Source organism: Siniperca chuatsi, linkage group LG1 (genome assembly GCF_020085105.1).
Source record: "Siniperca chuatsi isolate FFG_IHB_CAS linkage group LG1, ASM2008510v1, whole genome shotgun sequence".
Taxonomy (NCBI): domain Eukaryota; kingdom Metazoa; phylum Chordata; class Actinopteri; order Centrarchiformes; family Sinipercidae; genus Siniperca; species Siniperca chuatsi.
The window spans coordinates 22,003,398-22,026,223 of NC_058042.1; the positions used below are offsets into that span (position 1 = coordinate 22,003,398).

The 22,826-nt window shown below is 41.9% G+C and overlaps 2 protein-coding genes across 12 annotated transcripts in view; one reads left to right on the forward strand and one right to left on the reverse strand.

The window, feature by feature from the left end:
- Positions 1-399: 399 nt before the first annotated feature.
- Positions 400-11,490, forward strand: kif28 (kinesin family member 28). Of its 7 annotated transcripts, XM_044199356.1 has the most exons (28): positions 400-799; positions 1,760-1,951; positions 2,166-2,216; positions 2,379-2,531; positions 2,618-2,653; positions 2,833-2,952; positions 3,272-3,379; positions 3,719-3,873; positions 3,960-4,071; positions 4,226-4,293; positions 4,503-4,645; positions 4,742-4,863; positions 5,062-5,152; positions 5,284-5,344; positions 5,707-5,830; positions 5,942-6,077; positions 6,147-6,265; positions 6,458-6,565; positions 6,668-6,760; positions 7,005-7,142; positions 7,229-7,299; positions 7,378-7,512; positions 8,173-8,339; positions 8,801-8,895; positions 9,181-9,313; positions 9,429-9,562; positions 10,123-10,306; positions 10,687-11,490. In XM_044199356.1, exons 1-27 carry the CDS (start codon positions 584-586, stop codon positions 10,279-10,281), a joined length of 3,240 nt encoding a protein of 1,079 aa, XP_044055291.1. In that variant the 5' UTR covers positions 400-583; the 3' UTR covers positions 10,282-10,306; positions 10,687-11,490. The 7 variants fall into 7 exon arrangements, with proteins under 7 accessions (XP_044055291.1, XP_044055300.1, XP_044055308.1 ...); XM_044199365.1 differs by lacking the exon at positions 2,618-2,653; XM_044199398.1 differs by lacking the exon at positions 400-799 and having other exon boundaries at positions 1,809-1,991.
- Positions 11,491-12,095: 605 nt separating this feature from the next.
- LOC122877636 (frizzled-3-like) overlaps positions 12,096-22,826 on the reverse strand; it is a 31,102-nt gene continuing 20,371 nt past the window's right edge. For 2 of the 5 annotated variants that reach the window (XM_044199452.1, XM_044199460.1), the window contains exons 3-11: positions 22,017-22,213; positions 21,282-21,584; positions 20,892-21,054; positions 20,203-20,502; positions 19,651-19,914; positions 16,009-16,157; positions 15,185-15,299; positions 14,383-14,546; positions 12,096-14,269 (exon numbers count right to left, since the gene is read on the reverse strand). In XM_044199452.1, the coding sequence (XP_044055387.1) occupies positions 14,047-14,269; positions 14,383-14,546; positions 15,185-15,299; positions 16,009-16,157; positions 19,651-19,914; positions 20,203-20,502; positions 20,892-21,054; positions 21,282-21,584; positions 22,017-22,213 (1,878 nt within the window). In that variant the 3' untranslated portion in view covers positions 12,096-14,046. The remainder of the gene's footprint in view (positions 14,270-14,382; positions 14,547-15,184; positions 15,300-16,008; positions 16,158-19,650; positions 19,915-20,202; positions 20,503-20,891; positions 21,055-21,281; positions 21,585-22,016; positions 22,214-22,826) is intronic. The other 3 variants (XM_044199489.1, XM_044199479.1, XM_044199470.1) reach the window with 3 other exon arrangements.

A 22,826-nucleotide genomic window follows, 5' to 3' on the forward strand; every position in this document is an offset into this window, starting at 1 on the left:
CTTTTTCTTTCTGTCTGATCAAGGTGTGTAGCGAACCAATGAAAGGATCTACAAGCCTCTAATTATCCTTCACAAATAGCCAAGACCTCATCCTGTTGGTGCCTCACATATTAGACGTTCATTGAACTTCATTAGCTTCAAGTTTGAAATGTGGTTGATGTAAGAACTTTTAGCTGTTTTAGGGTGAAGTTTGATTTCAGAGAAAGTCACTGCAATGTTGCCATAATTGTAGCTGTAAACGTGTAACTGCCCTGTTGAAATTTGACTCTCCTGTTTCCCAGTTCTGTCTCTCTTCTATAATTTATGGTGGTTGACAAGTTGAAAGTGAGACTGACCTTATCTCTACTGTCCCACTTCACTAACAAAACCCCAGGCTAAAGCTAATTAAAAGCATATTATTTCTTCCCATATTAAATGCTGATTATTACTTTTTATATTCATGTTACCAGTTAATATTTAATTTTAGTCTGTAGCAGTCTGTCTGTTTTAGTTTAGACTCGAGTGTTTAGGGTCACATCCACCATTCAAGTAAATAAACTGTTTTTTCCATCATGTTTTCAGTCAACCCTCCAAACAGGCTAATATGGACACCACCTGTCACACTGACCTGGTTGTGTCCATGTCAGCGTGTAACTCGACACAGTCCTGCGTTGTTCTGCGTGAGGGAGCCGATCATTCTCACTCAGTCTGCCAGTCTCCTGTGCTGATACCTGCCTGCTGCACCATGAGGGCCAAAGCCTCAGACATGCACTGCAAGGACTGCGTCAAAGTGGCCGTCAGAGTGCGACCATTCAACAAGGTCAGTGAATACAAGATCATTTATTTCTTATTTTACACAATTTTGCCTTTATTTATTTGCCTGATGTTTTCCTAATGTATATATATCACAATGTACTGTATTCTGATGGTATCACATTCACTTATATCACTATATATATATATATATATATATATATATATATATATAAAATACACTAATGGACCCTAATATTTCAAAGGTAAAAACTGCAGAGAATGCCTTGACATTACAAAACTTGCAATAGTTAATAGTAGCATTAGTGGAAATATTACACAAATTACTACGAGACACCCGTTTATTCACAAATGTGTGAGCAAACAAACACAGGGTGATTTGACTTTATACACATTTGTTACTTTTCTACAAATAAGAGCAACACACAAATACAGGGTTTAACTTAGAGGCCTGTCAGAGTGCAAAACGTGTGTAAAACAAATTCAACAGATGTAATGACTGAGGAAGGATAAAATGACCACAAAGACCACATACACAGTCAGCAACTGCTCCCTTAGAGAGTAAGTCAGATGACAATTCCAGTAGCCTTCTGGTGACCTTAATTTGGGGATGGAACAGGGCAATTCATGATATCATGTATCAAATAATGTCATGAAAAGCTGGTTGTATATTCTCATACATGACTTTGCAGCTGTGTTGCTTTGGTCTGATGGTGGCTGGTGGATGTTGTGTAGCCTGGGGCAGCTCAGATAAAAACGAATGGATGTGGTGACAAAGCAGATTCTAAGTACTTACCTATTGTTATCACACTAAATGATCACATAGTTGCTTATTGTACAACACTGTTGACAGATCTCTTCATTTTCTTCCTGCTTCTAAAGAGGAATTAAACATCAGTCTTTTACTTTCACTTCCTCCCATTTTCCTTGAAATACAATTTAAATGTGGTTATGAGAACTTCAGTCCTCCCACAGCCTCGTTTTCTCCTCCTCTTCAACCATTCAGAGAGAGAGGGATGCAGGCAGCCGCTGTATCGTCTCCATCGTGTCAAGCTCCATCACCATCCAGGACCCGCGTGACTCCCAGAACCGTCGTTTGTTTTGTTTCGACTATGCCTACTGGTCCCACAGCGGCTTCACACGAGACCGCAGCGGCCTCTACGTGCCTGAAGAGCCTGGGGGACGATACGCTGACCAGGTCAGCTCCGAGGCATCCTGGTAGAACAGGCAAATAATTGGTACATTTATTACGACCAACTGAACATAGTGAACCCTATACAACAAGCAGAATGCATAGTAGAAGATGATCTACACAGTATAAATGTAGGCCGTCCATACAGAACAGACCTAGAATGTTTGATCAAGACAATACTGGATTACAAGTTTGCAGCTCACAAAATATCTATCCCCAGGACAGTGTGTTCCAGGACCTGGGGGAGAGAATACTGGAGAATGCTCTGCAGGTAGCAATCATCATGTATTTAACTGGAGTTTCATTCACATTTATATCACAAAGCTCAGTGTTTTTTTGTACCCAAGCAGATTTAGTTCTGTGCTAGTTTCTAAAACAATTTTGAGGTTCTACTGTCTGATAAATTTAGAATGTCCTGAAATGATGTCTGCAGGGTTACAATGCCACGCTGTTGGCCTACGGACAGACCGGCTCAGGCAAGAGTTACTCGATGGTGGGATATGGGCCCAACAAAGGCCTGGTTCCTAAACTCTGTGACCGACTGTTTCAGGCCATGAGAGAAAACCAGGATACCAGACAGTGTCAGGTGAAGAGTGTGTGCGTGACTGTTTCAGGTCATCATCAGCACACAGTGGTGGTTTCTAAATGTCTTTGTTCTTGATGTCTACACAGGTCTTTTTCAGTATGTTGGAAATCTATAATGAGCAGGTAACAGACGGGAAAAGCAGCTACAGTCATTTTTCCCGTTTTCTTCTTTTTCTGTTTTTTGTGTCTTTTTTTGTGTATCATCTCTTCATTCAATACGAAGTCACTGCTTTGGTAGATGACCGGCGTTCCCTCCTTCCTTAATCTGCATCCTTTTTTTTGTCTCTCTCTTCTCTGTCCAGGTGGTTGACCTGCTCTCTCGGGGGTCTCGTACTCCGGGGGGGCTCAGAGTCAGAGAGGAGCAGCAAAGAGGCTTTTATGTGGAGGGTCTCCGAACAGTCCCGTGTGACAGCGCACCACAGGTAGGGAGACGGATGGAGAGTATATATATATATATATATATATATATATATATATATAGAGAGACTCATAGTGAGACAGTGAAAGGGAGCTGGATAGATAACTGTCCACATTTTATGTACAATGTACTGGTGACCTGAGTGTCCTGCCGGTTTTGTAATCATAGAGTTATAATATAAGAGCAGGTAGGAGAAGAAATAAGAGCTAGAGCTACGCGGGATGTTTAGGGATATTACAGATATCTTTCTGTATGCTGTGTTAGTGTTTTGTATTTTTGTGTTGTATCTGGACTTATGTTAAAGTGTGAATTTTAAAATGTAGGTGGAGCAGCTGATGGAACAGGGGACCAGGACCCGAACCACCGCTGCCACTCACATGAACGCCAACAGCAGTCGCTCGCACATGCTCATTATCCTCCAGCTCAAACAGGTAAGTGGCTCCACTTGCTGTATTTCAGTTAAGTCCTACTGCATAACATACATGTTCTCCAGGATTTAGATTTAGATTTGTCTGTCCCACAATCACTGCAGTTAAAGTTCACACCAGCAAAACAAACTAATTTAATTTAAAAATTTCACACTGCACCTAAAAATGTCTGATGTCTATACACATTTCTTCTCACTCATATGCTTGATTTGCTTTCATTTACATTTAGCAGTGAAGTTATGTCATTTACCATGTCATGTGCTGGTGTCTCTTTCTATATGTCAGAAATGCTATCTTCAGGTTTCTTCAAGCATTTGTTATTGACATGTGACCTCCTGTCAGATCTTTTCCAAAGAGAACATCACAAAGCAGTCCAACATTAACTTGGTGGACTTGGCTGGCAGTGAGCGTCAGAGGTCATCAGGGTCGGAGGCTGACAGACTCAAAGAGGGCACAGCCATCAACCTGAGCCTCACCACCCTGGGCAACGTTATCAGGTTGGCCTAGGCATTTAGTTTAATTTAGTTTTCATTCAGTTTGGTTCATCAGTATTTGTCACATCCTCTCCTCTTTTCTCCTCCAGCTCCCTCGCTGATGTGGCGGTGGGGAGGAAGGTTGTCCATATACCCTACAGAGACTCAGTTCTCACCAAGCTGCTGCAGTCTGCACTGGGAGGCAACAGTCGCACTGTTATGGTAACAGACACTTTATAGAAAGTAGTGGTAACATGCACTGATGCTGCATTATGTTAAGTAATGTAGTTCAGCGTTTTCTCTTCAGAGAAGCTCTTGTAAATTCAAAGTGAACACAGATCACTTAAGTTATTTCTAACATCAATTAATTTCCAAGATTGCCACACTGAGCCCTGCTGATATCTGCTATGAAGAGTCTCTCTCTACCCTGCGCTATGCTGAGAGGTACAACAAACCATAATGCAGTGTAACCCATCATGAATACATCAGGTTACCACCATAGTAAAAAGCACACGCTGAAACTTTTACACCAATCACTCATTGTCATTTCTTTCTGCCTCCTTCTCCTTCCCCTTTCTTTATTCTTGGCCTTTCACTCGTTTCCTCTGTTCCAACTGTACCCCATTCACACCCTGCCTTGCTCACGTCTTTAGGGCAAAGCGTATCCAAAACCGAGCAGTGGTGAACGAGAGCCCCACTGAGCGTCTGGTCAAAGAGCTAAAGGCCGAGAATGCCAGACTGCTGCAACGACTGAGCCGGCTGGGCCAGGAGGGGCGCAGAGCTAATGACGAGACCAGTAAGACTCACTTTTAGAATAGAAGAGAATTCAGCAGGCGAAGGTAAGAGAGGTCAGCGTGTGTGTGTGTGTGTGTGTGTTTGTGTTTGTGTTCAGAGGAGCTTCGTCAGCTGCTGACCCACAATGAGCTCCAGATCAAGGCCATTCAGACTCTGTGGGAACAACACCTGCAAGAGGCGTTGAAGGACTGGGAGCAACAGTATGCTAACATTACACAGGTACACATACACACAAACACACACAAAAACATCCAAATACACAAACAGAGATGCACACAGTTTCTGTAGTTTCAGATGAGCTTCAGAAAACACATGAGCACAGAAGGTAAATGTACTTGGTGAAGGTTTAGTGTATAAATACATCTCTGGACATGTACTAGGTGATATTTTTACTATCTGTCTGTCCCTCACTGTCAGGAGAGGAGGATGATGCAGATGCATCCCTACATCCTGAACATCAACGAGGACGCTCAGCTGTCAGGGGTGGTCAAGCTTTTCATTCAGGAAGGTACATCTGTCTGTACCTCTCTTTATATTGTGATGAATATCTCAGTCTACAGCAGCTTATTATAGTCTGTCAGACCCATCGCTAGTTTCAGCATGTTCATTATAACTCATTAACACTGTTGGGTGTTCCAGGTGAATGGGGCATTGGCCTGTGTGACTCTTCTCCAAGATCCATCCCTATCAAGGGCTTAGGGTGAGTTTTCATCACACCGAGATCACATCAGGGAACAATGGAACATCACAAACCCAGCGCAAGTATAGTGAGATTAGAGACACTAGATAGTCAATACATGATGTCTAAAAGTGGATGTTAATGATGTAATTGCTTGATGTAACTAATCACCTAGTGCATGCTGGGATAGGCTGCACGCCCTGTGATCCTTAAATAATAATAATAAGAAATAAGTGAAGTGAAGAAAATGATGTGTATGAGTATAGGCTTGTCTGGAAGCTCGAAGTAATATTGAGATGCAAGTATCGCTCATGAAAAGTTTGTATCTTTGAGTTTATACACACAATTTCATCTTTGCACGTGTGTGTGTGTTTGTGTGTCAGGATCCAGGAGCGCCATGCTGTGTTCAGGAATGAACAGCGCCGGGTAACACTGACCCCGCTGGCAGGGTCAAAGGTCATTGTCAATGGCAATGGCGTCTCCCAGACAACTGAGCTGCAGCACCTGGTGGGTCTCAACCGTCTCAACACACACACAAGCTTTACGATACGGCTGTGTGACGTGTATGTTACTGTACACACACACAAAGCATTTCTCTCTTTTTTTGTCTCCCTCTAGGACCGCCTCATTCTCGGTTCCAACTGTACCTATCTGTTCATTGGTTATCCCTCTGAGAGGGGCGGGGATGACTGGAGCCGCTATGACTACGACTACTTCCAGTCTGAACTGGCTGCTGCTGAGGGCATCCACCTGGGTGAGCAGGAGGATCAATAGCTGGAAGTAAAGGAAACTTGTTAGATTTAATTTATGTGACTGTGTTTAGGTGAATCCAGTGCTGGCTCCAGTCAGACTGACCCCAGTCTGCTGGCCGTCTTCTACGACTACATCAAACTGATGCCCATGGTGGCTGAGGCCAACCAGATGAGCCAGGAGCTGAACAAGGTAACACTAATTCACTCACAATGACATTCTATGTTAAATGTTTTTTTGGTTAATATGTTCTTACTGATGGCAGTTATGTTTGTAAATCAAATAACACAGATATATGTTTGGTTTTTATGGTCTCACGTGGTCATGGTTATGTATTAACAATTAATAAACACCTGCTCTTGTTCCTGTCTGCCCTGTTTGTAGGGGGTAGAGTTTAAGTTGGAGATCAAGAATCTGGCGCTGTCAGATTCAAAAGGCCATGATCTGGAGAAGGAGATTGTTGTCAGAGTCACTGCTATGGGAAGAAAACAGGTTGGCCTGTCTCTCTGTCTTTATCTTTTTGTTTCTAGCTCATAAGCTTTTTTATAATTCCAATTTCAGTTAGAGTTGAGTACACTACTTTCACCTCCCCAGGTATGGATGTGGTCCAAGGCCAAGTTTGTGAACCGTAAATTCCTGATGGAAGAAGTCTACCAGCAGCATCAGTCTGAGAAGAGCGGAGACAATGTAATTCAATAGAAAGAACGTCGCTTATGTTTTTCAAAATGTAGTAAGAGATGTTGTAGACAATCAGCCTAAAAAATGTCAGCACAGACAACAAGCAAAACAAACTTATTTTAGAAACTGTAAACAAAACATCTTTGTAAAAATGGCAAAAAAATAGGCAGTTGCAAAGTAGCTGCATATGGGATTTGCAGACATGTGTATAATGTATTTGTTTTGTAGCGTTGTTTTTGGTTCTTGCTGTCAGAGAGTAGGGCGGCTGTCAGCTGCGTTACCCAGAGATAAAGACCCGTTCTGGGATCCTGTGGAGCCTCTGCTTCTGGGCACTGCTCACCTCTGGCTTCAGTCTTTGGCTTTCCGCATCCCTCTGGAAGAGCAACTTGAGGTACACACACAGATATACTGCATACACACATATGTCGCCACTGTGGTTGAATACAGAGGGATTTGGTTGATAATCTCTGTATGCAGGTGCTGGGGTCAGAGGGCACAGAGGAGGCCATACTGCAAGCTCAGCTGGTCCCCTGCACCTCCACGGGACTGTATGAAGCACACACACATTGTGAACAGCCCTAATAAACACATAGATATATTAGTAAATACTCTTTCTCACCTTCCAGCCCTCTGGGTGAGGATGACATTATGATCGACCCGTCTGAGTTATTGGGTCGACGACTGGACTTCCAGCTGGTCCTGGAACAGTGCTGTGGTCTCCGCTGGATCAGAGAGGCCCACAATAGAGGGGTCCAAATTGGGTGAGGCATATGGGGCTACATGTAGAGGCATGGAAGGCACTGAAGAGAGGAACTCACTCCCTCTCACTCTCCGGGAATACCTCTATCTCTGTCATACAGAGTATTTCCCCAGTCCATCGTTTTTTTTGTGCAATAATTCGGTGTATTTTTATTTAATTTTTATATAATTCATAGTGTGTATTTTTAGAAAGTGTTTTTTTTTTTTTACATATAGTGTATTTCTTTTTATGCTGCTCTTTTAAATGGCCTTTTCTTATAAATTTGACTTTGAGAGATGCACACAAGAATTCCAATGTACCTGCGCAAATATCTATCTATGTATCTTGAACTGGAGGTCAAGGCAGGGTACAGCACAACATGTACAGGGGACATGCAGGGGTTCATCAAGGAATTTAGGATTAATTGGAGACAAGCAATCATTTAAGTTAGTGGCTACATGAGTTGTGGGTAACATACCTCTGATTTTTGGGTCAAAGCAAAGACTTAAAATGTGACGTGATTCTGATGCGCTTGGCATTTTCTGTGAAATCGAAAATAGGATGATAGGAAGTGTCATGATAGAGGGGGAATATTACTGTCCTCTGCATTCATACAGCCAGAAGTGAGATACTGTACTTTGTTGTACCTTCGTTCTTATTTCCTCTTCCCCCACTCTCTCAGTTTCAGGTTGTTTGACTGCAGCCAGTCTCTGTACAGTCCGGCTGTGTGGCACAACGTCAACCCTCTGTTGGATCACAGGGTTCACTTCGCCTCCCTCCACACCTCCCAACGTCTGCTAGACTACCTGCAGAGCAGCGCTGTAGTGCTGGAGCTCTGGGGCCTTCAAGGTGAGCATGAAGAGATGGATGGATGATTGGGCAAGACTCTCCATAATGTTTTACTGTATTTTTGTGTGTGTGTAGGTACAGTAGGTAGATGGGGAAATTACTGTATGTTGGAGGCCTCCAGCTCATGAGCTTCAGTTAATATTTACTACAAAAGCTGCATGTAAAACAAATGTATTGGATGTTTGTTATGAATGCTTTATTTCACAGCATCACACTGCTGTATGATCTCATTTCACAGCAGCAGCCCAAAATGACAGTAATCAGATATTACTTCCCCTCAGACTTGCAGAGATGAGTTAGAGTGGGATGAAATTGAATTGTAATTCAATTTTCTACACCAATGTTCATCTTGCACTGTAGTTAGAAACATTTGATGTTATTACTATGTTCAAGTCATGAATGTAAATGTACAACAGACAAAGGTATCATTAAAGCTGCTAGGTGTTGGTTTTCTGTTTCAGAGGGTTGTACTGACCTGATATCATCTCTGGAGGGAGTGAGGATGACTACAGAGGGCATCTTTATCATCGAGGAGGCAGGCCCAACAGACACTGCAGTGAGTTTGATGTTGAGTGTGTATTCCTGCATTAGGAATGATCTTTCACTTTGTCTTTCATGTTTCTAAATCTAGATATGGCGCTCTAACAAAGTTACAAAACTACAGAAGAGGCACATAATACATTATGCATTTACCTAGCTGTAAGTTGAAAGACAGTAGAATTCTAAAATCATAGATTATAGGATAAACTTCAGTAACTGTAATATTTGTTTCTTCATACTTATTTTCCTGTAGGACTGAAATGAAAAAATTCCAAGCAACTTTAGTGTGTGTGTGTTGCAGTCTGTAGACGCTGCAGAGCTCAGCTGTTCAGTGAGAGCTCTTCAACAGGACTTGGATGAACTGAAGAGTGTTAATGCTTCACTGAGAAAAGAAAATCATAGTCTGAGAGAACAACTCAACACAGCCAGAAATGGTAATATGGTCAAATGATGTTAAACACAAATTAAAACTAATTTTTACATCACGTCTTTACCTTTTCAGTGATTTACAGACAGGATTTAGCAGTTGTTTACCCCTCTGTGTGTTAGGTGGGGAGAGTGTGCGTGGTCGGCCGGTGCGTCCCAGCTGTGATGCAGAGTTTGCTCGTGCTCTAAAGGTTTTCTACCACAGCATGACCTCAGTCAAGGGTCAGCTGCAGCGCCTGCGCAGACACAGGCCCAGTGTACGTATCCATGTCTGAGTGCAGCTTAAGTATTAATGAGCATTACTACAATAAGGCCTCGTGATCATAGTTAATCAACAGTTGATCTATAGAGAACAATACACAGTCAGGCACACAATTTAGCTGGCATTCAAGATAAGTTTTAATAAGATTACAGTGAACTCGCCACGGTAACTGGTGAGGATTTTAATAATTTATCTACTTTGGTTGCTCAAATCAAAGATTTTCCTTTGGGCTTGGTATGTTTGGAATGTGAATCAGAGAATTTCATTAATGTCTTTTCTTTTAGCTGTTTTCACCTCGCCAAAACCAGCTGTAAAATAAACATTTGTAAACCAGACAGGAAAGGCATTTTTAGGTCGTGGAATTTACAATCAGGGCTGCAGTGAGACACCTGCTGTTTTTGTAATTAATGTTTTTTTGGTTGACTATCTGGAAAAGCACCAAGCAGAATTTAGAGTCAGTTGCTAATATTAAACCCTAGATTATACAGCACATGTATGTATGGATGGTTATCTGTTGAGCTTAGTTTTGAGGTTGTGTGTTCCTGTTGTTTCCAGGAGGAGTCTGACCTGCTGGGGCTCAGGCTGTTTGTGGATGAGCAGAGTCGTCTGCTGAGGGACTTCTCGGAGCAGCTGGAACAGAGCGTCTCCACACTCAAACAAGATGTAGCCGCCATCGTCCGGCGGAAACGAGAACGATCAGGATTCTGGTCTTGACCGATTTTCACAAAGTGTTAAGAAGGTGAATGTCTCTGGTCGTTCTTTATTTTACAACACTGCAGAGATTTCCCATGTAAAGTGTGTGGAGGATGAAGATGCTGCCATTTATAAGTAGCTGTTTGAATTATTGCTGTTTCTAAGATAGTGTTGATTCTAAAACGATAACATTAGGCCAACCTGCTTAAGAAATGTGGTCACTGAACTGAACTTTTACATGTTATTGATAGATCCTCTAGAAGATACGATAAACTTTTTTTAAAATGTAAGTTTAAAGATTAGTTACATCAAGGAATCAAGGAAAACTGCCTAACAGTGTACTACAGCTTCAAATAAATAAATAAAATATAATTACAGTAGAGCTTGTCATATAAACTACTCATTCTCCGGTTTTCTTTACTGCAGAGGTAGTCCAACCCAACCTGGCTAACTCCAATGGAAACTCTTCAAGTCACCGAACATGTTGTACTCTGCATGATGTACAAGATAGGTCACATCTGGCATTTGACACAACTGGATTTCTTTTTAACTGAAGGAGCAGCAGTTACTTTCTTTCTGTAAAAGAGAGGGTATCCAGATGTCTTAACCTCTACACCATCACCAGGTGAGGTAGCAAGATTAGTCAGCAAGAATAAATAAGCTAGTATTAACAGAATGACAAAAGCACTGAAGTCTATAAAACGTTTATTAGACTGCATGTAAAAGAAGTCATCACAGTTCCAAACTGCAAATAAATTAAAACGCAAATACAACTCAAGTTTCAGAATTCACAATATTATTATGTTTTTGGACCATCACTGATGATGTCATATTTTCAAGCGACTGCAGTTCACTCTGAAGCTGTATCGCAATATGACATCAGAAATCAAGGAGCAAGGAAAGCTCCTCTTCCTCATGTCTCACTTTGGGGGAATAATATTACTGATCACAGACAAGAATGAGACATCTAATAACTGAAAAGGAGAGATGTCCTCTTTCATTGTGTTGAGTTCAATGACAGTGTTTACCACAGCATCTCTCATTGTAATGTCCAATATAGAGGTAAAAGCACAACGGTTAATGTTTGTAAGCAGTCATGAATTGTAAGAGTACAGACAGTTGCTGTAGGTCCAAAAAAAGATCAGCGTGGGCACATTTACAGGAGAGGCAGAAGGCAGACGTGAGGCAGATTAGTCATCGGATAGGACAGAAAATCTATGTACAGTACAACAGATATGCAGGCAGACAAGTTGACAGTAGGGAGTTGGTCATGAGAAATTTAAAACAGGTGTAGACAGACAAAAGGAGAGAGGCAGCAGTGAAAGGCCAGAGAGTTAGCTAGGTACATTTGAACTGAGGAGGTAGACTATAAAAACACAAAGCCAACTGTTAGAAGACAGACAGCTAGCTACAGATATCCTACTGATATATGTGTGTGTGTGTTTGAAGGTTAAAACTCGGTTGTTAGGGTTAAGGTTAGGGTAGGGGGCTAGGGAATGCATTATGTCAAAGATGGTCCTCACAAAGATAGAAGTAAAAGGTTGTGTGTGTATTTTTCATGTTCTTATATCCCAGTGGGGACTTTAACCTGAATGCACACTAATCCATGGGGACAAAAATTGAGGTCCCCACAGGTAGAGACTGCTTTTTGAGGGTTAAGACTTTAGGATTCAGGTTACAATTAGGTTAGGGTAAGGGACTAGTGATAGCATTATGTCAATGACTGTATCCCAAGGGGATAGTGAAACAAACGTGTGTGTGTGTTAGAAGGCAGAACCCATGTATCAACTGAAGTCTGTTTGATTTGGGTTACAGATGTTCAGATTCTTCAGAAATAAGCACCACCATTTTTACTGAACCGATTATTCGCGTTGAGTTTACAACAATTTTTTTACTTTACAAAATGCACCCAATAATGTGTGTGTGTGTTTGCGCAGGTACAGAGAAGGCCGAGGGTACAGGTGAGGTAGGTTAATTGGGTCTTCAGGGACTGGGAACAAAACACAAACTATAAAAAAACATTTACAATACGCACTTGCTGTAACATTTACTTAAATGTAAAATAATGTCAGAGAAAATGTAGCAATGCACCAAAAGCGACCATTTCTTTTCCTACAGTTTCACTGCCAATTGTCTGCACCACTTTGGGTAAGTCTGAGTTCTATGTCTGAACACAAACAAACATGAGCAAAGAGCATGTACAGTAGCAGTTTAGGTTCATCTCAAGTACAGTGGTGAAAATTACATTAGAAAAAAAAGCACTTCCTCTCAAAAAAAAAAAAAAAACAACTGTTCAGCCACATGTATACGACAGATTTTAAAATAGAAGCACTGTTATTGGTTTTCATGTTGAAATTGCACTCCAGTCTATGCAGCCATGAGGCTTATATGTAGTGATGCACATGTACCTGAATTTGGGTTACAATACTAACTTTTATCAGTACTCTTATTCTGTTTATTTTCTGGATTCTATGACACAGATTGGTTGGCGACAACTGACTGAACGTGTAACTGTTCAAAAAGTAAACTGTCATCTTGCTTGTTTCCAAAGCTGCCTCTTCTGTCTGTCAAGCTAAAATGGTTTTGGGAGGGCAAAAATAAGTCTGAGCTGGAATAAATGCAAGTGTGTGTCTAAGTGCACACGTTATTCCAGCTCATTTCACCCGACCATGTCTGTATTATATCTCCATCTTTCTGAGTCTGAAACAACCCTTTTACATTCTGGGTTACACAAGTTTTCATCTTTCAGCTCCCTCCATCATGCTTTCTTTTCACCACTGGAGGGGTGAAGTTTAAAACATATATGACCACTTGTGTCTCTATTTCTCCCTCTCACACACACACACTAACAAAATGAAGCTTTCAGCAGCAGACAGACAATTTTCACAGTATAAAAATATTCCACTAAACCACAGAGAGGTCCACGATTTCACATTGAGCCCCTTTTTGTCGGCCTCTGAAGCCACACAAAGATAAACATCATTCATTAAGAGCTGCAGTCCAGAACAAAAAGATTGGGAATAATCGTCTCAGTCAAGACTGATACTGAAATAAGTCAAATTCTATGAGACATTACCAAGAGAGTGGGCAAACCAGTTACAAAAGCAATACTCGGCAGTGTTCACATATTTAATAATATTCACGTAGGTCCTGCAAGATGGTGAAAGATCAGGATTTGGAAATAATGCCACCATAAGACTGGTCATGCTGCTCTCCAAATCTGGGATCTGATGAATTGTACGGTGTACACCTGCAGGAAACTATTTTAATCTAAGTGTTCTTGTCCATAAAGTATGACGACTTCTCCTTTCCACTTTTTTGGTGTTTCCTATCAAGTGCTAGCTCTGGTTTACCAGGGTACAAACAAAAAGATCCCTGAATAATGTCAGCATCACTGGTGTCGCCAAACGTCTGAGGAGATGGATTTATTCTTGTTGGCCCAGCCTGTTTGAGTTGAGCATTCAGGAGTCATCTGCTGTGTCAATTCAAATAATTAAGTAAACAAACCTGTCCGGCTTACAGTGAAACTTAACTGAATCTATGAGAGATCAGTCAAGTTCACAGACTGAACTATGTTAGCCTTTAGCCACACTGCTAACAAATGATCAGCAAGGAACTAACACCATAAATCACCACCACAGCACTCACTGGTACATTCTCCATCTTCATAGAGGACAACACTTACACACTAAACTGACGGGCGTGTGTCTGCCGGGAGCAAATCTTCCTTTAAAAAGGCATCGACAGCATCCTTACAATAATTTCCTGTGAAATTCATGGCTCTTCTCAGGCGCTGGTGCCATCGTTCTCAGCAGTTTGGCTGTCACTCGCCGTTGTTCCGTGGGTAATGAGGGTAGGTGGGGCCTCGGATACGTCTCGCTGGCTGCCGTGCCTTGAGTGGCTGTCTATCTGATGGAGGCTGCTGTGAGTGGAGAGCGGGTGATCGAGATGTGGCATGCTGCCATGGAAACTGTGCTTCTCGGTACCTCGGTAAACCATAGTATCACTCCTGAGAGGAGGAAGAGGAAGACATAAGACAGAGAGGAGAGGCAAAGGAGAGAAAGACTTAGTTTCATCTAATTCACAACTTTTGACAGAGAAGTCATGGATTTCCTGCTCTACCTGTCGTCACGAGTGCGGCGCAGGCTGCCGTGGTAGCTGGCCTTGCTGTGGACGCTGCTGGCCTTACTCCTGGTGGAGGTGGGGTGGCCGTGGTGAGTTCTGACTGGTTCGTCGAGGTCGTCCAGAACAGCCAAGTGGGTGGAAGAGGCATGGGTAGAGGTGCCCTACAGGAGGATGAGAGTTCATATTAGAAGGTGTTCAGGTAAACTGATGATTTAATGTGCTTGTACTACTACCTGTTAAGAGTTCTGTTACCTAACCCAGGCCGTCTTGTTGCATACAGCTCTGGAACCGGGTTAGGTTTTGATTTTGATAGTTTCAAATGTAATTTAGTGAAAAATTTATTTCTCTTTCTGACTGTGGCAATCATCTGCGTCCACGCGTGTCATGTGTTGAAAGTAGATGCCCGATGCCCAATGCCCAAGAGTGTAGACAATTTAGCCTGGTGAGCTAATGGACAGTAATGGATGAAATAAAGCAACAATATAGCTTCTGGTCTCAAGTCGGTCTAAAATTAGACAGTCAGGTTGGGTCTTAAAAACGCAGGTACGGGCCTAGTTCTGGTTTCAGTTTTTGGCATGCACAGACTTCTAGTTCCATTGACCTTTCAATCCATACAGGATTCACACAGGTTTCGTGTGTTTTTATCTTAAATGATACTTCAACTATTACTGTCTACTGGAGCTACTACTAAATAGTACTACAAGAACTACAACTACTGATACTACTCCTGCTTATCCTGTTGCTTCTACAACTAGTACTACAATAATTACTTTTGATACTGGTGTGTTTGCAGTCTTACCTGAGTGGACGTTCCTCTGGACTTCCTGATGATGGGGGTGTTGGGTTCACGCAGCAGAGACTGGGCAAAGTCTGGCTGCTCCTGCAGCACCTGACGAGACTCATTCACCCCACTGCTGCAGAGAGTAGAGGGTGAGGGAGGGCAGGGGTGAGAGGTTTACAAATGGGAGACAAGGGGAAGGTGCAGGGGAAATAGTTAACAGGGGGGCAGATCCCGAAAGAGCAGATAGAGGGAGGGGAGGGCAGAGGGGAATAGGAAGACATTTGGGATGTGGTAAGCACAGAAGTGGAAGAGGAAGTGGGTTAGGAGAGAGATGAAGAGAGGGAGGAGACATGGGGAAAGCAGGGAGAGAAATGGAGAGGTGCCGAGTGGAGGGTTAGAGGAGAAGAGGGACAGAGGGATGCAAGGAGGAGTGCAAAGTGAAAGGAAAGATGGGGAAGTGAGGGAGACGCAGAGCAGAGGAGAAGCAGTAGAACAGAAGAGAAGGAGAGGGTTAATGTGTTATTGAGGGTGAGATGACACAGGTGCAGAGGATACCCTTGTGTCACCATGGAGACAAATACTGCGAGTAAATGTGTGCAAGTGTGTGTTTCTTAGTGTACTATGAGTAGTGATTCTGAATGTACATACGTACATATGGAAAATAAAATTTAAGATGCAAAATCATTATCTAATAGCATAATCAGACATGCAGTACACATGCTCTCACAAACTTGTTTTAATTCTGTCCTTAAAATCTGGCCTAATAAGCATTCACACAAAAGTATACAAGGAAGGGGAGAGGCAGGACTAAAAACAAATAAAAATCATCCAATCTCTCTTACTCTTTGCGTCGGCGTCCATGCAGGAAACTGGCCCATTCAAAACAGGTCTTCTTGCTGCCCACCCAGAAAACAGAGGGGATCCCCACCACCAACATCATCAGATATTTAATTAGGAACAAAACCATGACTGGCCGGCTGGTCTTCTCCACCTAATCAGAGAAACAGAAATATTTTTATTTAATTTATTTTTGTTGGCCTTTTTTATTTGATAGTGCAGCTGAAGATAGACAGGAAAGGGGGAGAGAGAGTTGATGACATGCAGCAAAGGGTGGAAATATTAAATATTAATTCCACAATCATCCAATCAAGACAACAGAGGGTGTTGAAAATACAGCCTGAAATGTATGAGAGCGAGAAGAAGAGAAAAGCTTTTCTTATTTTTCAGAACAGTATGGCAGTGCAGGACAAATATTTCCTCAACAATAACACAGTAAATAATAACAGAAATATAAAATGCCTAGGATGCCACTGAAACGACTTGCACATTAAGTGGACCAAAGGTATCCAGCACTGACAAGTGTTTTTAGCCCAGTCAGTCTGAATGATGGAAGAGGGGAGAAACCCAGCTGCTTCAGCAGCTGAACTGCAGTTGGGATGTGCAGCAACTGCTTTCTCCTCAGATGTGGTCTTGAACTTTGTTGCAGGATACAGTTTCTTCCACCAGAGGGCAGTAGTTTACAGCAGTTGTGGAGGTTGAGAGGTATCTTGGTAAATAATAAGTATAGTTGATTTAAAATTACACTAATTTTATAGAATCCATATCCCCAAATTTTCTCCTAACTGTTGATGTTTTGAAACATCTAAGCGCTAAGAACTGCTTTGAGTTTCAAGACAAACAGAGTGCAAACTCAGGGAGTTTGTAAAGTATATTTAAATGTGAGGTATACAGTAGTTCACCCCAAAGTCATGATTTTATCTTTCTGAAAGATAAAACTGAGGAACCATCAAGCACACAGCAACTGCCATGTTAACAACATACTGCTGAGTTAATAGAGTGATGTTTAGGCAGCACCAAAACAAGCATAAAAATATATTAAAAGTAAAAACAAATCATTACACTGTAAATTCACAAGTAGAATAATTTGCTCATTATATCACAGACAGTGGCTCTCACACTGTCAGGGTGCTGTGGGGTGTACTGTATGAAAAATACACAAATATGGGCATTTTATGTTTTGTTTGCTCAGTTGAGTTTTGACTGACATGGAAGTGGATAATAAGTGGATAATGACTGAATTTCCATGTTTGGAAGGACATGTTTTTAAATGTGTGGTTGGAACGTTTAATTCAAGCAAAATCAGAGAATCAGTGTGGTTACACGATTACAGAGAGACAATATCAACTGTCACATTTTTTGTAGTTACATGTACGACTACGGGTGGCCTTTTAAGATTGAGGACACAAAGTGTAGTGGTTACAGACTTGGTATAGCACTTAAAGAATTTATATCTGTACAATCAACTTTCCCATTAAGATTATATCCTGGTTAAGATGCTATTCACACAGCATTTTAACACTCACACCATCTCCTGAGACAACTCCTAGGGGAGGAGGACTTTTAGAAAGCTTAGGTGCTTCTTGTTTTTGAAAGAACCAGGGGCCAGAAGAATGGGTATGTATTAATTAGCTTTAGTCTGTCTCACCCAGGCTGAGATTAAATGTCTCAGATTTAGGTCCTGAGATAAAACAAGAAGCCCTGAGCCTTCAGTAAATTACCACCCATGCACACACACAAAATAAAGTCACTTGAACTTGAACAATGCCCACAGAATATTCAATTATCCAAAAACATGCAATCGTACCCTCTTACACACGCAAACCCCACTAGGGTTAAGATCACATAACACATAGCAATATTGAAATTCCAGAGCTACAACAGGTCATAAAGGGGGTCTCTCTTCATGAGTTCTCTCACACACACAGCTACAGACACATGCATGCACACATACACTAACAAGTAACATAAGCACTTGCACCTGCCTCCACCCCCCTCTCATATAGTCTGTCAGTCACAAATTAGCTGACACTTTTCTATCATAAAACCACTGTAACAGCACTCAGCTTTAATAATCATGAAAAATGGAAACATAAACGCCTGAAGTAAAGGTTTTGATATCTTATGATTTAAATGAGAAACTGATAAAAAGCTTCCGTTGCCTTGTGTGTATATGCATGGGACAGAAAGCAGTGGAGTGTGTCTGCATTGTGCACATTTGGTTATTAATTTAGCACCAGACTGTATAAAACACCACTCTACATAACCGCTACAAAGACGTTATAGAGTACAGGCAGCAGAGCATGACTGAGCAAGCCCTGAGAGAGCAGAGGGGTAGAACGGGGAGACTGAAAGAAAGAAATAAGTGTGTGAGAACCAGCAGAGAGAGTGAAAGAGACGGAGAAACGGAGTGTAACACCGAGATGGTAGCTTTGTGTGGAGTTGGTCTTAAGAGCTGTATTAGCTGAGCTAATGATGCATACTGCGCTCTGCCCCCTTCCCTTTACAAATACCTACTCACTCAGCCACACACATGTGCAACTACCAGCCCTCTCACTCACTCACTCACTCACTCAAACAAGCATGCACATACACACAGAGTCTCTGCTGATTAAAGGGTTATTTCAGTTTAGTACAATTTTGGTCTAATGGTAATAATAGCACTGTATTCAAGTCGACTGTTGAGATTAGGGACATTGTAATAATAAGTCAGACGGGGCAAGAACAAGAAGTGATAATGCAGGTTGTAAACTATTCCATAGGTTAGTCAAACTTATTTCATGTTTTTTGCCCTTTCGACTTTGCGGTAGCAATGCTATCTTGTTTCCAAATCTCAGCAAATACTTTAGTGAATACATTGTTATCATAAAACTTACAGAAATGATGGCCAAAGCTACAAAAATGTTGTAAAAGTTGTAAAATAAAAAGCGGAATTATCCTTTAAAAAACTGGCACCCATTCTTGAGTATGTGTGTACCTCTATGGAATCCTTTCAATGGAGAAGCATCTTGTGCCCTCATTGATCGTGGTATGTTTACTACTCTTACACACAAATAAACACACACCTGTCCTCTCTAATAAACATACAAGGTATCCCAGTGACTTAATGAGAAGAGGAAAACACAGTGGGCAACTCTGTACTTCACCCCAGCTAACGTTGGCAGTGTGGCAACACACACTGTGTGAGTGAGTGAGTGAGTGAGATACAGAGAGTGTTGTGATAAGAATACAGCTGGATATCTTGACAAGAGTGTGTCTGTGTATTTGTTTTCAATGTCCAGCTGAGTTGACAGGCAGATCCTGAGAAGCCATCTGTTTTCAGACAGAAGGTAGAAGAATAGTTTTGATGAGCTACTCAACAGGCGTATTTATCTGGTGATATCCGGGAAATTTACAAGATGATCTAAATATACAGTTACAGTACAACTGATCACAACTTTTAAAGTTACTTATATTTGCACTGTGTTAACATGCAGATAATCTGGTGGTGTCTTTTCTGATCCTTCAGTCTTGCTTTAGACCTACCCCAGCAAGCTTTCCTCCACAAAAAGTCTTTACAAATGAAATACATCCCTATTAACCAGTGACACATACTTTATCTTGCAAGCATAGCAACATTACATGGCCTCACACATTTTCTCACTTGCCTCTCTCTCTACCTTGTATGGACAGGGGATGTGATAGCGCCTGCAGTTCTCCTCCATCCACGTTGTCTCCCAAATGCTCCGGTAGGTGTGTTCGTACAGGTAGCACCCAATCACAGTCAACAAGGGGACCAGATAGAGCACAGAGAACACTCCCATTCGGATCATGAACTTGACTAGTTTGGTCTGGTTCTCCTTCTCCAGAGGGATCTCCATGCGCACCCGGTTCAGAGCCACAATGCCCACTAACAGGAGAGAGACACCCACCTGAAGACAGGAAGATGAATGAGAAGTTAGACTCAATGACAAGTACACAAAATTAAAATGACAGATTGTTTTTTTAAAGAGCTGAATGACTGACAGCCACACAGGCCAAAATACTGTCAACCATCCACCAATCCATTTACTAATCTATCCATGTCTCCATAACTCCAGCATACAATCCACTCTTGTATCATTGCATCCACCCACCCATTAATCTGTTCACCCATTCATCCATCCTACTCCAACTCTTTCATCCGCCCACCTACTCATTTATCTTCTGACTGTACTCACCGCCACGTTGAGGCAGAGCGGTGCCAGAACAAACCACCTCAGGGCATCTATGTCATACAGCCCTATGAAACACACTCCACTGATCCCATCTCCTTCAATTTTGTTCAGGGCCAACAGGGTGACAGTCAGGACCCCTGGGAGCCCCCAGGCAACAGCGTGGAAGAGGAGGGCTTTCTTCTCAATGGCCTCGCTGCCCCATTTAGGTACAGCGGCCAGGAACCAAGTGATTGTCAGTATGACCCACCACACGCTGCCAGCCATGGTGAAGAAATACAGGACCATGAAGAACAGGGTGCATACCTGAGAGAGAGTGGGAGCAATAACTTTTGATCAGTCATGTGGGAGAAGTCATCAGATCGCTAACTAGAGAATTTATGATTAATTAAACTTAATTAATAAAGTTTATCATCTAATAAGCTTTTTACTGGAGTTAATAAAACCTACATTTTGAGTAGAATGTTTCAAATTGCTACTTAAAAATCACTATCAAATTCATTATGATATGTGAGAATAAATGGCTGACTGGTTTTATTCACAGTATCTACAAATAAAAAATAAAACACTGAGGAAAGCTTATAATGTAAATGGATACAATTTTCATCATACAACAAACAGGCCTTTCCCTAAAAGGCAAATGATGTGTGATGTTATTGTGGTGATACCAGATGGAAACTAACTAAAGCTCTCACCTTGTTGTGTGATCCCTGTGTTATGGTTGAAGCTCTGAACTGGGCAGGACTGACTGCGTTGCACGCTACTCTGCCTTCCAACAGGAACCCCAGAAAGAAAACCAGCGACACCATGACATAACACACAGCATAGAAGATTATTGGTCGCTCAGGGTATCGAAACCTAATGAGGTAAAAAACACAACAACAAAAGAAAGCAAGATAAAATAACAATGAACACATTTTCTTTCCACTTTCTTGTGCTTCCACTTAAATTTGTACAATTATTTTACAAGTCATATTTCTTTTAATTGTACATTCTGTTTTCTTCTTGGTCCTTCTTGAGTTTTGGAAGTGATCGTACTCAATAAGTTGATAGATAGATATCATACAACATTCAGCCATTCAAACCTGGTAACATCAATGAGAAACGTCAGGAAGGTGAAGAGCGTTGCGGACAGACACACAATGGAAACGACTCCTATGAAGTAGCGGGTGAAGGTCAGCTCCTGCTGGTTGAAGAACATTGAGGGGCACGGGGCAGAACAGTCCTTCCTGCCCATGAATGTGTAACCCAGGTCTGGGTCGACCTTGAGCTCTCTGGGGCACCAGAAACCGTAGTCTCTCTGGACAGTCATGGATGACTTGTCAGTGGGGTCAGAGCCTGTTAGCAGGTCCTCTTGACGAGGATAGGGCTCATCACAGTCTGGGAACCTAGGAAAAAATATTACAAAGTCAGATCATGTAGTTTAATAGACAGATTATACATCACCAGATATGAGGAAGACAGCTGAACTGAGAGAACAAAAAAGTGAGCTAGAAAAGATCGGAAGGGAGCTCTGCGGTGTCGAGGAAGAAGAAACTAGGGGTGACAGTCAAAAGAAGTAAGAATAGTGGCAGATGCTGAGGTTTAGAGTTAGGTTGGTTTGATGTGGGGTTTAAGTTGGAATGGAAGCACAAGAACAGTGCAGACTTGAGATATGCTAATGTCCTGGGTAAATATACATTATATATATGCAAAATAAAACAACAAGAATAACATTACCAGCTGTATTATCTCAGATGCTTCAATACCTTGTTTGAGATGACATTGTTTATATTTTCCAAGTACTGAGTTGATTTAAAATGTAATACACACATACACACCTGCTACACTCCATGTCATCTGGCCAGGCTACTCCAAATATCTCCATGATTTTGTGGCACTCATCCTTGGCCCGGTGGCAGAGGGATCGACATGGCATGGACACCTGGCCGTAGACAGTACACACCGGGGCGTACAGGGCACATAGGAACATCCTCAGGTCTGCGCTGCACACTAGGTTTACCATGGGATGAAAAGGCTGCGGAGGAGACGGAGGAGGAGAGAAATGTGGAGCCAGAGTTTTTAAATTTATGTTTGAACCTGTCACAACACCTACACATTTCATCTTTCTAATGTTATATCACAATATGGGTGCACTAGCTTGACAATGTTGTTATTAAATCTGTCATGCATGTGGGAAGGAGTGTGCATGATGCACACAAACACACACACACACACACACGCTCAGGAAAAAGTGAACTGCAATCAGTGGCACATATGAGAAGGGTCATATTTAACCTGAAATAGCCATCAAAGAGGATGGAGGGAGTGCCAGAGGGAGGACAAATCTGTCCTTACTCCTCTGCTGCAACTTATACTACTCAGTATTCCATCAATATTTAGAAGCTCATGAAATATGTATAGCAGCAATCATATTACCAAACATCCCTTTGAAGTAGGGGACAGCAAAGACAGACCTCTGAAGGTTGAGCCATGTGTCAATACACTGAACAAACAGCATGCCTGTCCACTCTAAAGATTATAGATTCTGTTCCCTGTAGTGGTAGTCTAAAGGTTAAAGAGTCAGGCGTGTGACCTTCAGGCTGCTGGTTCAAATCCACAGAATGATTGGAAAAATGTGAGTGATGGAA

What these genes read in the sequence shown, in the direction of transcription:
- kif28 (XM_044199356.1), top strand. Translation starts at nt 584, where the DNA reads ATGGACACCACCTGTCACACTGACCTGGTTGTGTCCATGTCAGCGTGT. An exon ending in TGGAAATCTATAATGAGCAG is followed by an intron (nt 2,654 to 2,832) that starts GTAACAGACGGG and finishes TTCTCTGTCCAG; the next exon opens with GTGGTTGACCTGCTCTCTCG. An exon ending in GCAACAGTCGCACTGTTATG is followed by an intron (nt 4,072 to 4,225) that starts GTAACAGACACT and finishes TTAATTTCCAAG; the next exon opens with ATTGCCACACTGAGCCCTGC.